At 42.1% G+C, this 15,327-nt stretch overlaps 2 protein-coding genes across 2 annotated transcripts; both read right to left on the reverse strand.

Annotated features, from left to right (window-relative positions):
• Positions 1-204: 204 nt before the first annotated feature.
• Positions 205-7,726, reverse strand: plk2b (polo-like kinase 2b (Drosophila)). Its single transcript, XM_072681510.1, has 14 exons — positions 7,507-7,726; positions 6,359-6,466; positions 6,151-6,267; positions 5,811-5,940; positions 5,060-5,243; positions 4,521-4,719; positions 4,129-4,276; positions 3,560-3,654; positions 3,310-3,439; positions 3,106-3,186; positions 2,839-2,998; positions 1,935-2,064; positions 1,513-1,623; positions 205-955 (listed from the first exon to the last, which is right to left on the reverse strand). Exons 1-14 carry the CDS (start codon positions 7,690-7,692, stop codon positions 755-757), a joined length of 1,980 nt encoding a protein of 659 aa, XP_072537611.1. The 5' UTR covers positions 7,693-7,726; the 3' UTR covers positions 205-754.
• Positions 7,727-11,235: 3,509 nt separating this feature from the next.
• LOC140556769 (adenine nucleotide translocase lysine N-methyltransferase) lies at positions 11,236-14,370 on the reverse strand. Its single transcript, XM_072680834.1, has 5 exons — positions 14,200-14,370; positions 13,637-13,741; positions 12,335-12,475; positions 12,078-12,128; positions 11,236-11,868 (listed from the first exon to the last, which is right to left on the reverse strand). The coding sequence occupies exons 1-5, from the start codon at positions 14,368-14,370 to the stop codon at positions 11,704-11,706; spliced, it is 633 nt and encodes a 210-aa protein (XP_072536935.1). The 3' UTR covers positions 11,236-11,703.
• Between the last annotated feature and the right edge of the window lie 957 nt (positions 14,371-15,327).

The raw sequence follows: 15,327 nt of genomic DNA on the forward strand, positions 1-15,327 counted from the left end.
TCACCTAAACTTCCTCACTCCTCAGCCCACTCCATCACTTCATAGTGCTGCTGTACTTCACTAATGTGCAGCACACACACTCTAGATGAATGGGTTCAGCCTGAACAAAGATTTAGTCATTTTGGGCCTTCAGCCAAATCTCCCACTCTCCCACTCAGCTCTCTATAAATGGCCAGGCAAAATGAAAACCACAAAGAGCAGATATAGTTAGAATTCTCTTGTTTTTTATTATTAAATAAATAAATAAAGACATATTTACATAATAAATATTTGCCAATGTCTGAGGAATCACACCTTCCTTCACAACTGTCCCTCAGACACACACACACTCATTCATATACACATACAAACTCAAAATGCTCTCATCCAGGCGTTTTTTTTTTTTTTTTTTTGCTTCATCGGCTCTCATTTACAATCTCCTTGGTCATATTTCTGCTTTCTGGTGGCTTTGGTTCCAGCCCAGTGTACTTCCTCGCCTCCTTTCTTAAACATAGTGCTACATCATGTCTCTTCATTTTGCTCTGCTCTGCTTTCACACCGTCCAACTTCACCCACCTCTCTCTCTCTCTCTCTCATTCTCTCTATTTCTTTACCATCTCTACAAGTAGGTCCTTCAATTAACAGTCTGCTTCTGTGCGTTGGGGAATGTCCATTCCACAGGTTTTTGCATTGTCTGCATGCTCGCACACACACACACACACACACACACACACACACACACACACACACACATAGACAGTATGTGTCAGGACTCTCAGGACTCCCGGTTGCATCTCTGCTGGAGCATGTTGAGGGAATACTCCATACGGCTGCGCAGATCCGAGTTGCAGCCGGTGCTCAGGAGAGCGCTCAGTTTGAAGGTGGCTGACACCCGCTCCTCGTTGATGTACGTCAGCAGGTAGTCGTCCCGCTGAGTGCACAGGATGAGCTTGGTGTGGTCGTGGTAGAAGTTTACCTGTTCACAGAGAGAGAAAGAGAAACGGAGAGAGAAAAAAGTTTATTTGTCAGGAAGTGAAACAGGATGCAGGATATTGTAACTCCAGGGCTGAGTCATCTATGCCACTGTGTGTGTGTAGGCTTTATTCTCAAAGCTAAAATAAACACACTGGAACTAGGGGTGTAAAAATGATCAATATTTTGAAGTATTGCAATATATCATGTTTTGAAATACTCGATTCTCAATCACAGTACTCAACTTTTTTTTACTCCAGTTTTCCTAAAATTTGATTGAAAAGAATCCCAATACTCCATTGCTTACAGTATTACAATATATTGGATCAATATAATAAAGCCCTAACCAGAACCACTACTCAAGGCCCTACAGGACAAATACACTAGTTTAACAGTTACTAATTACTAATAAATACATTTACTAGTTAATGTCCCAGTCATGACTTACAGTATCAATACTGACTAAAGCCAAGCCAAATAGGTTGTGAATGGCTATAAATTTACCAGCATGACCCTGATAGAGTAGGATGAAGAAAGGCTTGTGGAAGGCTGTTTATTTACCTGGAAAGTGCCGTCACTGAAGAGCATCATGAGCGCCCGGTCTGACTTCAGCCACTGTAGCAGATAGATACTGGGTTTTTCAGCATCTATGTCAATTGCCATATCACCTCCCTGGACAAGTGAAGAAAAGTATCATTAGCACATTAATATTAGTGCATGAACAGTAAACACACAGCGGTATGTTAGCGCGGTTTAACCCAAAACTTCACAGAATATGCAGTATTTCTCAACTGGAGTTCAGTGAAAGTCTTCCAAGCTGGCGCACAACTAAAGTGTGACTGTGCTGTATGTAGTAATTCAATTCATGAAATACATAAACGTCACTGTGCACTGTTGGATGCTATGCATACTGTAAAGCTCTGGGCTGAACCACGTTTACAGTTCAGTTCCAAACACTGCAGGTGTAGGTGGGATTCACTCACATCCATCAGGTTTTCCTCCATATAGTGAGCGAAGTACTTGAGTATAGTGACCTGGCCCACGCAGTTCTCAGGCACATCCGTTGTGTACATTACAGCACACTGACCCATCTCAGCATGCTGCAATACAGTCCTAAGAGAAATAGAGAGAGAAGAGAAGAAGGGGGGTTATTTATCAATACCAAACCTGTACAAATACCTGTTCTCTTTTATAGAGTACTGGGTTATTAATCACAAGGTTGTGGGCCCAATACCCTGGGCCCTTGAGCACAGTAGCAGGGCTGACCCCAGGTTTCTAAGCTGATATATGCTAAAGGTTAGAGACTGGAAGGTTGCTGGTTTGATCCCCTGGACTGGCAGGAAGTGGGGTTGGGGAAGTGAAGGAGGTGATAGTGATGTGCCCTTGAACAAAGCACCTAACATCTGCCCACTGCTACAGGTGTGTGCTCAGTTCCTCTAGTCACTAGTATTAGTGTGAATGTGTGTGTTTACTGCCACTGCCATGCTGTTCAGTGTGTTTCTAATTCTAAGCTTAACACAGATATATGTACATGACATATGTGGTATATTTAGGCTTTCTAGCAATTTATTTGAAATTTTTGCACTTGCATACCTAAAGTAGAAAAACAGAGCAATTTTGAATGTGGAAATAAATGTAATAAAATACATTTAAAAAGCCAAAATGTGTATTTCCAGAGGAAGAAATCCAATTAAGACATTCATGTGAATGCCATTCATTACTACAGCATTTTTCACCAACAGGAACTGACAAGTGTGGGCCACAAAAATGTGACACGTGTTGTGTAATCATCCTATGCAGTAATCACAGACAAGAGTGAGCACTTGACAACAGCGCTCATTACATGAATTGATTTGGACTGGCGACTGAACAAGTCCTAGCACCTACGTCTTATCAGCGAGGAGACTCATGTGTGTTCCGCTGTTGAAGAGGACGCCCACGGTGTTGTCAGACAGTTGATAGCCAAAGCCATATTTGTTGGAGTAGTCCACCCACTTAGTCACCCACTGAAGGCTGCTGCATCCGCTAGCCTTGGGTAGTTTGTCAGCTGGAGGAACACAGTAGGTCATTGGGTTTAATTACATAGAGATTAAAACAATCCATTCTGAATGAAATGTACTAGTGTGTTCTAGTGCAGCACTCTAGTAAGGTTACCTATGGGCATGTGTTCCAGGCAGCCTCGCAGAACACTAGCAACAGCTTCTGCCACAGAGCCTGTCGTGCTGTCCTCCAGACCTACAAAGCACACAAAAGCAACACACTAAGAACACACTCCGTGCTGCTAATGAACTGTTAGGTGACAAGAAAATTACGTCGTTCCACTGATGGCAAGACACATGCGTACACGCACGCACTTACATTCACTGCTGCTGCTGCAGCTTCCCAGGCTGCCTCTGACGATCATGCGGATGGTGTCTCGTGCCTGAGGCCGCCCGTCGGTTGCCTGGGAAACGGGCTTTCCAACCGGCTGTGACGGAGTCTCTCGCTCCTAAAAAGGCAAAGGAAGAAGAGAGCGGGCGTTGTGAGGCCTGCACGTCATTCTCAGACACATTTTCTCTTTTCTCATCGACAATCTATTTCAGCCGGCCAATGAGAGACTTCCGCTCACCTCCTGTGACGGTGTGATGGGCTGCTGGTTAATTGATGTCATTTTCAGCTCGTGGCGAAGTTTGTAGATGTCATCTTCTTCTTTTGCTATTTTATCTAACAGAGAAAACACAAAAGACTGTCTCAATTCCCTCAAGAGCAAGAGATCCTCTGTGGGTCCACAGTTCAGATTCTCATATCATCACTGTCACGCAAAAACCTTTATCTCCGAAATGGCAACTTTACAGGAGCAGGCAATACAATTCTTAACCTTCAATGGAAGTCGATGTAAAAAGGTTTTATTAAGTTATTTAGGAACATTTCTAATTGTCCATTCATCATAACATCAAACACTGAGTAAAAGTGCAATTGCCAGATTCAAATTATGGCAAAAATATAGAAAAATAGCAAAAATGGAGAAGCTTTTGTGTGACAGTGATGATATAATAATTTCATGATAATATTAATTTAAGCATACATTTAAATAAACTTTAGCTTGTTAATTTTAGCTTTTGCTTGCTAATAATGCATTGTAATAATGCTTTTTATTACAATAATCAGAGAACTGACCAGGGAACTGAAGGGACTTACTGATATTCTCGTAGTACTTGGCTTTGTCTCTTTTCCCACCAAAGAGGGCAGCTGCGGCCTTCCGGAAGAAGCTCTTGGCAGGGCTGGAGATGTGGAAGTCAGGAGCAGAGAGACAGCAACTGGCAGGGAGAGTCTCTGGCATGAAACCCTATGGGAGAGAAGTCACACGCTCATGTGATGGTGGTTAACCCCTCAGCTACAGGACAGATACTGAAAATGTGATGCCATTCATTTCTTTGAGCTTATCTCCATTTCTAACATTTGTCACTTTGAGACACAGTTGTCTTTATATAGTGTCAAAATGTAATGATGAATGGCCCAACAAAAATGACTTCTAAAATCTTTTAACATTGACGTCCACTGGCATTTTATACGCAGCACGATCAACTGACCTGTGTAAGAAATTCGTGTCGTATGACTTCGTCCAGTCGTGGGCGGTCCGTGGGGTTGCGGGAGAGCATGCTGGCAATCAGCTGCCTGGCGGAGAGTGATATTGTGGAAGGTAAAGAGTAGCGAGCCTCTCTGATACAGCGATATGTCTCCCTTAGATTAGTGGTCTCAAAAGGAGGTTTGCCCAGGAGCATTGTGTACCTGCATGAAAGAGGTAAAGTGGACAGATGTGAGGTAAACAACCTGATAGCCAATCACGCCTGCCATAGAAACTTCTTCAGGAAGCTTGAACTACACAGGACTATCAAGACTCAAACACATTTTCCTTCTACATATGTTACTGCAGCTTGAGAGATTAGCTAGCACTAGTAACCTAGCATCCTCGGGAGCATTCCTGTACTGACAAAAAGTGCCCTGTTAAAATACAGTGAATATCTGCAGGTCAGTACTAGACTTTACAGCTTTACAGGCTGACAAGTAAACAATGTTTGCATGGTGAACTGCTCTCGGGTAGTAAAGAAGGAGCTCTGTGTGGACTTACATGACACAGCCCAAGGCCCAGATGTCTGACTCCCAGCCATGGCCCTGTTTATTGAGCACCTCTGGGGAAAGGTAATTAGGTGTCCCGCAGATCGTCTTGCGCCTGTTGCTGACTGGCTCCAGTTTGGCCGCCAGCCCGAAATCCCCAACCTTCAGCTCCATTGAGTCGCTGACAAATAGGTTCCCTAAAGAGTGAACAATAAAAGAACACGGACCATTGACTTCATTATGGCCTCTAAGGAACTTCACGTGCTGTAACAGAGGTGTACAATAATATCGGAATCATATCAGTATTGTCAGATCATTGCTTAAATAATGATGATAAGACTAGATTAGACTGATATTTCAAACTGATATTATATTAGACTGGATTTATTGAACTTCAGAGAAACAGCATGTTTAGGTGGCACTGGGCTGCTGTGCTAAAAAAAACCTTGTATCTCCATTTTATGTTGTTTTTGTTTTTACTTTTTGACATAATTTTCCTGTTAATGAACCATTTTGGAAATAAAAGGCTTTTATATGTCAGTGAACATGTTCTATTCCTCAGTAATGTTAATCCAACTAAATACAGTTTCTATATTTTATAACATAGTAGAAAACACATTGTCTATGTTTATGTAATAGTAACAGTATTGGTAGATGAATAAATACATGAAACATATCGGACATCGGCATCAGCCCACAATTTCCATATCAGTGCATCCCCAAACCACTCAAAACGTGACTGGCTCAGAGGTTGTGCTACATACCCAGTTTAAGATCTCGATGCAGGATCTCTTGATCATGGAGGTATTTGAGAGCGGACACTGTCTGCTTGAGGTAATACCTCACCTCGGGCTCCGTCAGCACTTTACGTGCCTTCAGTATGTGGGCCAGAGACTGAACAAAGAGAGCATTAACAGAAAGATGCATTAGTCCAACACTGTTGACACTCCCTCAGTAACCCCCCCCCCACTACATTTCATTTTATCTTCTAATTAAAGACCAATTTGCACTGCTTTTCCCCCCACAAGAGAATCCACCAATTCTCTGTAGGACCAGAGACAGAGAATGAAATCTTAAGACCAGACACTGAAGGCTATGACTCACTCTTCGGCTGCAGTACTCCAGGAGGATGTAAATGTTGTCTTTGTCCTCAAAATGGTGGTAGAAATGGACAACGTGCTTGTGGCTCAAGCTTCTGTGCAGCTCGATCTCGCGGTTGATCTGTAAGAACAGCATGGTGTGTAAAGTTAGGTCAGGGGAAAGCCAGTGGGGATTAATGGAGAGAGTGTTGCTTGCTTAGCCAGTCTCTCACCTTCTCGCGCTGATGAGGTTTGGCCACGCGTGTGTGAGGGATTATTTTGGCAGCATAAACTTTCCCCGCAGACAAGTCAGTCAGCTCGTAGCACTTGGCAAAGCCTCCCTGCGGCAGAGAATAAGCACTAGGATTAGCACTAGGGCTGAACATTGACATGGCACAAACAAGCACACACATACTCACATATACTACTGATACTACACATTTCTTTAACCCTTTCATGTCCAACCACTAAATATAAGCAAGTCCAGAGCAAAATGCCATAGAGTTTGTCCAGTTCTGACTAGCTTTTGTGCAAAGCTTGGATAAAGTCGAGGTTGCATGTTACCAAATGACTCATTTCTAAATGATAAATGAAGTGAAATTGTTTAGCCATAGATTTTCTTTCATTTTAGGCTCAGGCAAGCTCAGAAAACAGGTCGAGCACCCAAGGACATTCTTTCCTAACTGACTGAGAGAAACTACTGCACACAGCCATTGCTAAAGTAATCCTGTTGTGGCACATTAATAATCTGCTGTAGAAGAGAGATTGTCCTGCCATATCAACCTTCTAACACACTCAATGTCCAAATACAGGTGTGCTGCTGACCCCCACAGTACACTGTAGATGCATCCGCGTGTATTGGAGTTCCAATTGTGTGCCTCAGCTGTTTTAATGCCAGAAAATAAAAATAAAATAAGTACAGATTTGATTTTTTTTTTTTCCTACAAAGTTACCAATTCAGAGATATAGGTTTTTTGGATAGTGTTGATATGCATTACCTCAGGGGAAAGACAAATAGAATATAGAAAATCAAAAAATAAAACTTTTTAAGCCTAAAAAAAGTCATCAAAGTCACCACTTTACCCTGAAATGTACAGAGCAGTACTTTTCTTTCTGATAGACTGATAGATTGCTAAACTGCTAAACCGCAGCAGCTGAAGTTGCTTTCTTAACTATCTGCAGTCTTTGGACTCTCAGAGTTGATGCTGTATCACTTCCTCTCGTGCACTCGTCCCAAGCACATATTCATCACCAATTAACACTGTCATACATCAATCAACTGAATCAGCTCGCGAGCAAAGCAGAACCCCCACAATAACACAAACAACAAAACTTAAGAACCGAATCCACTCCGAATCCACTGATCCACACAAATCCGCACCTTGCCCAGGACCTTCCCGCGGCAGTAGCACTTTCCCGTTGCCGGGTCTGTGATGATTCTGGACGGCTCGGTTCGGTTGGGGCTCGGCTCCTCTTTCTTGCGCCGCTGCTCGCCCGCTCGGCTTTGCTCGCTCGAGCCGTCGTTGCTGGTCGCCGGCTGGCGCGAGACGCTCCTCGTCGTTTCCATGGCAGCTCGTTCAGTAAGTGTGCTTGTGTGTCTCGCGAGCGCAGCTCTTGGGCGCTCGCTGCTGTGCCTCGCGACTTTATACAGAGCGCGCGTGCGTGTGTGCGCGCCTCGAGGCGACGTCACGACGAGGGGAAGACCGCACACGCTGTGCTTTCAGGCACGGAGCGCGAGCGAACACGACCGAGAGCGCGCTTCAGCACGACGGGCGTTGTTGTGCAAACGCTCCGCTGCTGCATTTAGCATTTCTCACGTCTTGAGGGTCAAAACAGAAGCCTGGGGGACCAAACAAGGCAAAACAGGACCTAGACTGTAAGCTAGGAGGCAAAGGAAACTGAATAGCCTGTTTTAACTTGATCATTTTATAGATAATATAGTAAAAGCTGCAGCCACTTCTGTCTCATTTGAGAAAACAATATGTAGGCAAAAGCGATTTATCTGTGTAATAAGCCTCAATTTGTGAAAAAATGAACCCCATAAACATTACAGGCTGTTTCCCCCGTGACAACATTTGTCCTTATTAACATATTTAAACAGCTGGACATTTGCTCTTCTTTCAACAGTTGAACAGTATTCAGATATGGATTTAATATAACTAAACAATTGCAAAAATGCAATTAAAAGAAATGCAATTTTATTGTGAGGAAAAAGTAAGAACATTTATCACTAATTAAAACATCTAAAATTAGAATCAGGTGCTGCACATCAGCTGCAGATTTTGAAGGAGACTTATTCTCTTATTCAAACCTCAGACGTTCAGTTTGGTTTGCTCCTGATTGCTGTGAAGTGAGAGGTATCACTATGGCCAGGTCCAAAGAGCTCTCTGAGGCCTTCAGACAGAAGGTTGTTGATGCCAGAGGACACCTAAACAGGTCTTTAGACAGATGAAGCTGGAGTGTATGTCTACAAAACCTGCATCCTGAATTGTACAAGTACGTTTCCTAACCAAAGGTACTAAAAAACACTCTGTACCCTGAAACGAATCATGTAAATGGATTATGCTGTACCTGTAATCTGGGACGTAAACATAAAAAACATTATAGATTGAATAAACTGGATATATTTTACTCAGACGACTCATTTGTAGAACTGCACGGCATCAGAGAAGGCTAAACTGCCTGCAGACGTTGCCAGACTGTAAAGTGAATTGAGGTGGTTGAGCATCACCTTGTGGTTAATTTGGAAAAACAATAGACATTTCTTGTACAGTACAGTACAGTTTGACTGTGTGCAAAACTGATCATAGAAATGGTCTAAACACACTGATCTCAGCAGTGTGATTTTGCCTGTAAAAGACCATAAATGTAGCATTAAAATAAACTAATAAACACAAACACACTGGTCAGAATGTATTGGATTCAAAAGAGCACACTGGTTTTCTCTGAAACTAAGGGTATTCATTGGGAGTTTGTCCCACCTCCTGGCTGCAGTGCCATCTTGCCTCAACCTTGCCTCAGGACTAGATGTTGAAACGTTGTTGTGAGGATTTGACTGCAGCCGTTGGATCATTATTTCTGGACCACTAACAGTACTGTACGTCTAATGCCAATATAATAAAAGTGTCATTCAAATCCAGTCAATATTTCTATCATTTATCATTATTATAAGATTGTAAGAATATTATGTTACTGTCTGTGTGTGTGGTCTGTGTACCCAGGTTTCCCTCTGGGTACTCTGGTTGCCTCCCACCTCCCCAAAACACACATGGTAGGTGAATTGGCACTGTTGTAAATTGCCCCTGTAAATAGTTGTGTGTGGTACCCTGGGGGTATTCCTGCATTGCGCCCAACTATTCCGGGTAGACTCTGGACTCACCCTGACCAGGAAGAAGCAGGAAGATAGATGAAAGAAATAATGCTTAAACCAGGTAGAATCATCTGCCAATAGATTAAGACAGATTCTTAAGACAATTCCATAAAACATTCAGATTCAGTGCTCTTACAGTCTCTTATTGAAATATATAAGATGCATTGACTAGACTGAAGATGTATACACTTGGTAAGACACCATTTAGTTCAGTAAAAGGTGTTTACGGTTGCTCCATGTGTTTACGGCCCAATGGGGGGCTTTTTACCACTCCTAGCCAATTTCCAGCTGCTCCAGGGTGTCCCATTTGATTTACATTGCTGTGAGCATGCAGTTGAACACCTGTGACAACAGTGCATTCTCAATTTACTGAATTCACTAATTAGAAGGGGTTTCTTAAAGCATTTAGACGTATTTAGACACTGTGCAATTATAGTCAGTAATCTTAATTATAGTCAGTTAATTCTCAATATAGCACAAACATGTAGGATCAGCTTTCATTTTTACTTCCTATTTAATGAGCATGACTATTCCAATGAGGTTGAGCTGATTCCGAATCCATCCATATGAGGGGTCTCAGACATGTGAGGGTGCTCACAGATGGCCCATAGAGAGGTGATTGTGCAGACATGCTGAGCTGTCCCGTCTCCCACAGTTCCCACAGAGCCGTCTCTAGCTCCTGCTGGGATGTCTGTCCTGCACGTGGACAGAACACTGGTCCTTTTACTGGCTACAGCATGTATCCTCGCAACACACCAGAATTTGATGTTTTCAGAGACCGGCTGTGGAGTGATTTAAAAAATACGACCCAGAATTAACCAGTAAACTCAAGTCCAAATCCTAAAAATGCCTTAAAAGGCAAAACGGCTGAGAAGAAAGGAGATATTATTGTCAAGGAGTGAAAAATATGAATGACTAAGAGTGAGTGTATGACTAATAGCCTAAAATACACTGCACAGTTCTGCATGGTCACAAGGCCGGTTGCTCTGATACACTGAGAGAAATGCACACGAGATCAGGCGTGCTCTGTGTATTACGTGGGTGAGATGATGTGATCTCTCACCATGACTCTCTCTCTCGCTGCAGGCTATGCGCGGATCATTACAAAGCACAAAAAGCATTAAATCAGTTTGGCAAAAAAAAAAAACGTTATAAAAGCAAAAGGTCTGGGTCTAAACTTCTTTCTAAACTAGAAACTACATATCTACACACTGATCAGCCACAACATTAAAACTACCTGTCTACCTGTCTTGTGTAGATCCCTGCTTTGCCGACAACAGCTCTGACCAGTTGAGCCATGGACTCCTGTAGTATCTGGCACCAAGATGTTAGCAGCAGATCCTTGAAGTCATGGAAGTTGTGAGATGGGGCTTCTGTGGATCACATTAGTGAGGCTTGGGTGCTCATGACCCTGTTGTTGGTTCGCTGGGTGTCCTTCACTGGAACACTGTTGGTATTCTGTGAGTAAAGTCATAGTAAATAAGAGAGGAATCTGGTCCTAGATCAGCACTCTTACACTGAGAAGCTTTAAGAATACGGGTCATTGAACCTCTTAGCATATTAGCCTTTCTGTATAACCACCAGAAACTGGCAAAGGCCACTCACTGTGCTTTGTGTTTATTTTCAGAGGAACTACAGTATATCTTGGTTATTAAAAGGTCAAACTGGACAACAAAAAATAAAATTGGGTTTCAAATGTCTTCAGCATGGAGCATATGAAAACAATTGCTGATCATTATTTCCCAGCGTTTTATTGTACTCTTACAATAGTAAAAGTAACAGAGCATCAGTTACACAGGGTCTATGGTAGTAAAGGACTACATTACTAGATACATTACAGTGTATCATGCATTACAGGTTTGTCACATCAAAGAAAATACTGTATTTGGCTTTTTATTTCACACATTGGCAAACAATTTCACAGTTAGGTCTTGATTCTGACTCACAATTTCCAAACCAACAAAACCATTCAGGTCCATTTCAGTTGTGAGTCATCATACTTAAAAATCAGCTCAGTGGTTTTGTGTTTTACATCTGAACCAAGATGGGTGGCACTGTTTTTCATGTTATGAATAGCTGACAGTGTACTGGAGCTTAATCCAGATTAGCCCTTGAGTTATATTGTATAAATTTGACACTGAGAGAGGCAGTGATTTGGCAGAGAGATTTGGCACAGAGAAAATACTTGAGGCGATTTGAGGTTGCAGCTCATGTTGAGGGCTTGCGGACTGAGCTCATGTCGTAGGCCCAGGCCTGGTCCAGTCCCTGCCCTTCTGATGCTGCGGCAGGCCAATCAGGGAATGGGAAACGGCAGGCGATCACACGGGCATCATGTTCCAACTCCTTCTCCAGCTTCCCACCCAAAACCTCCATCTAGGGAGAACCCCATACAGAATAAAGCACAGAACTCTGACTAATTAGACACATGCCATGGGTGTTGCAGTGATCAGCAGATAGCTTCTTTAGTGTTTGTTAAGGCTGCTGTCTGATGACTTAGATTTGTACATATCTGTTTTGCAAATCTGGCATATGTTTTCATAAGAACACAAAAAAGAGAAGCCAGTGCATTTGCTTCAACATACCACTCCGGGTGCCAAGAAAACTGTCACATTCTTATATCCAGACAAATTGGTCTGTTGAATGAGAAATAAAAAAAATAATATACAGTCTTCAGTGGTCTGTTAACAACACTAGTTTTGTTATTTTGATTCCTATCTGGTTCCTCCCAGTTTAGATCTAAATGGTCTCAATTTAAAGCTTTAAGTACATTTTAAATCACTGTGTTAATCTTACAGGACTTCTGAATCCCCTACCCCCAACAAACAAAGATCGGAAGTACCTTCCAGAAGTCCTCATTCACAAATCTTGCTGTAGATGTCGGAATTCCCATCCATCGTGCTTTCGCTCTGGCATAGCCCACCAGGATGGAGTTTATTTCAAACCCAGTACACTGGAAGCCCAGTGAAGAGGCAGCCAGCACCTACAGAAATCCATTATGTGAGAAAACAAAAAGGAATCTAATTTAACTCAGACTTCAGTTCTTCAGAGATGATAGGTAACATCAGGTAATACAATGTAATACAAATGCAACTATGCAGTGACTCCAGACATTTGAGTTGCTTTAGCTCAATAGTTGAAAGTTAAAATGTTTGTCTTATTTATCATTCTTTGCCATGTTAGTTGTTCCGAGTTTTACTGTAATATTCATATTCAGTTGTTATCCGTACTATTCAGTATTTGTCCATAATACTTTTTACGTTTTTCGGCTGAAACTTTTTTTCGGCTGAAACGATTACATTCTTGTTCTGTCAGTGTAATATTAATAATAAGATAAATTACCATTAAAAAAATTACCATTTTTACATGTAAGCTCATGTTTATTGTAGGGTGTAGTTTTAAAGTCTGTGATTGTAGCAATGTTACCTTTATTTAATTTAATATTTTATTATTTCATTTATTTTATGCATCGTGAGTAACACCACTGACACAATCTTTTGCGTCAAATGATGACGTCAGTGATGATGTCATATTGGTAGCACGGGAATCAGTCCTGCATAAAATAAGACAAAGGTGAATAACGAGAAAAGTCAGTACAGTGTTTCTCTGGGGTGATGTAATGCTCTCGCTGAAGCTAGAATGGCTGAATGATTAATTTGAGCTGAATTAAATATTTAGCTCATTGTTTCTCTGTGGACAAGAGAAAGCATTTGATGACTCAGCAAAAATGACAGCCTGTTAGTAGAGGGGTTTTGTTAATCTTTAATAATAATAAATAATGGATTATATTTGATTTATGTAAGGTATTTTAATAGTACTGTACTCTGGATTGTTTTACATTTACAATTCACAGCATGTCTTACCCAGAGCCACTTACATTTGAATCATGATACATGGGTATGTTACACAGGTGTAGTGTTAGAAATCCTGTCCAATGTGTTGTGTGATGGGCTTACCCAGCCGGGCAACTAAAAAAAATTAGTTACTAAAGAATTTAATAGAGCAAAGATATAACATAAGACAGCCCTGTTAAAACAAGCCACATTGATCACTTTGCTGAATCTTGCAAACATCTGAACTTGCTCTTAATGCATCAACAGTGATGGTCAGAAAACTGCAGCTTTACTGCGCCTTCACCACTGACCAATCTTCCATCTCCAGAGCCCAGGTCAGCCAGCCTGCCCGCTCTGCCCTGTAGAAGCCGCATGACGTTCTGGGTCTGCACGCCACTGGAGGGCAAGTATGGCACCTGCACAGTACGGACAACACGTATGCCTTTGACTGTGACCTCTGAGAGCACAACTGAGGAGACATGACAAAAATGCATGAGCACATGTTCCACAGCTGAGCAAGTATCGTTTATGCCAGTGGTTACCATTCCTTGGCCGTGGTTAATGCCTGTATAGTTTGTGGTTTCCATGCACAGGAGAACTGGAAACACTACATTATGCAAGGCAGGGGTTTCCTGGGACAGACGCAGCATCTGGGAAGTGTACTTAGTGTTGCTGATCTATTTGATTTGTATTTATGTAATTTTCTATAAATACCATCAAATTATGTTACCAAATCAACCTGATGTATTTAAGGCACCAGCAGTACACACAGAGCCTTTATCAGGGTTTATTTATACACTATGTCACTGCCGGACCAGGACTGGGAACCACTTTGACAACTATGTGTATGTAAACCAGTCTCACCCCTACATACCTTAAGACTTACTGGCACTCTCCGAAAGCCAGGCAGTGCGAAAACACTCCAGAGGCCGTAAACGCCCATAAGCAAAGCTCCTGAGGCAGCAGTAATGATGGGCTTGTCCTGAGTGTGATGAGAGAACCTGGACCTTTTGTCCTGAAGGATGATTTCCACAGAGTCTTCCATGTCCTTCCCTTAGCAACCAACCACACAAAAAATGCTCAGCCAAGTAAGTGATGATGCTTCTTAAATAGATGATTTGCTATAAACAGCAAATACGACTTTAGTCTAAGCTCAGATCAGCTCACTACTGAAACCACAGACAGACTTGCAGCCCAGTTTAAGACACTTATGGGTCAGTTATGGCAACATTTAAAAGTGTGCTGTGGACCAAACTTGGCCTGGCTGTAGACGCCATATTTAGGCCGGCCATTGCCTTTGAACTCTGCATGCAGTCGGCGATGTGAAACATATGTACATCAGTTTTCTATTTTACAGCAATCCTGGATAATTTTGTGCCAGGTGTGGTGGCATGTGGACCAGACCTGGGCCATGACTCATCTGTTATCTATCAAGGCAATACCTCAGAGACTCACTCGCTCAGCCAGCCCCATACAGACCCAAGAAAGTCTTGTAACTACCCAGCTGGCCACTGACATCTGGTTGAATGTAGAATGTGACGTCAGCTGATGCTGATTTTTTTTTTTTTTGGTTTGTTTTCAAGTTGTGATGTTAACCAACCTAAATCTAGAGCCATACTGACGTTAAAAAAACAACAATTAGCTGTGTATGGTGACCAAAACCCAATGTCTGCTAAATGTCATAATGTTAACGTCCACACAACGTTTCCAACATGTGGTTTTAAGGCATGGTGGTTGGTAACCAAAATGTAACATCTGTCTAATGTTAGAGCTTGATGCCAACCAATGTTGGCTTCTGACAGATATGTCACTTTGATTTCCAACCAGAATTCAATTGGTCTGTCTGACGTCTTTCTGGCATCATATTGATGTCTGGAGCCTGCTGGGTAAACTGATGCTGATGTGTGTTTTCCTAACAATATTCATTTCTGAAACATAGCACTGATAGCATTATGACGTCCAAAGAATCGGGCTGGTTTCTCAGACTCAGACTAAGCTTAAC

This window comes from Salminus brasiliensis, chromosome 6 (genome assembly GCF_030463535.1).
Source record: "Salminus brasiliensis chromosome 6, fSalBra1.hap2, whole genome shotgun sequence".
NCBI lineage: Eukaryota > Metazoa > Chordata > Actinopteri > Characiformes > Bryconidae > Salminus > Salminus brasiliensis.

What these genes read in the sequence shown, in the direction of transcription:
- plk2b (XM_072681510.1), bottom strand. Translation starts at nt 7,692, where the DNA reads ATGGAAACGACGAGGAGCGTCTCGCGCCAGCCGGCGACCAGCAACGAC. An exon ending in GCATCGAGATCTTAAACTGG is followed by an intron (nt 5,244 to 5,810) that starts GTATGTAGCACA and finishes TTCACTCTTTAG; the next exon opens with GGAACCTATTTGTCAGCGAC. An exon ending in CTGCAGCAGCAGCAGTGAAT is followed by an intron (nt 3,187 to 3,309) that starts GTAAGTGCGTGC and finishes TGTGCTTTGTAG; the next exon opens with GTCTGGAGGACAGCACGACA.
- LOC140556769 (XM_072680834.1), bottom strand. Translation starts at nt 14,370, where the DNA reads ATGGAAGACTCTGTGGAAATCATCCTTCAGGACAAAAGGTCCAGGTTC. An exon ending in GAGTGCCAGTAAGTCTTAAG is followed by an intron (nt 13,742 to 14,199) that starts GTATGTAGGGGT and finishes CGTACTGTGCAG; the next exon opens with GTGCCATACTTGCCCTCCAG. An exon ending in TGAATGAGGACTTCTGGAAG is followed by an intron (nt 12,129 to 12,334) that starts GTACTTCCGATC and finishes CTCATTCAACAG; the next exon opens with ACCAATTTGTCTGGATATAA.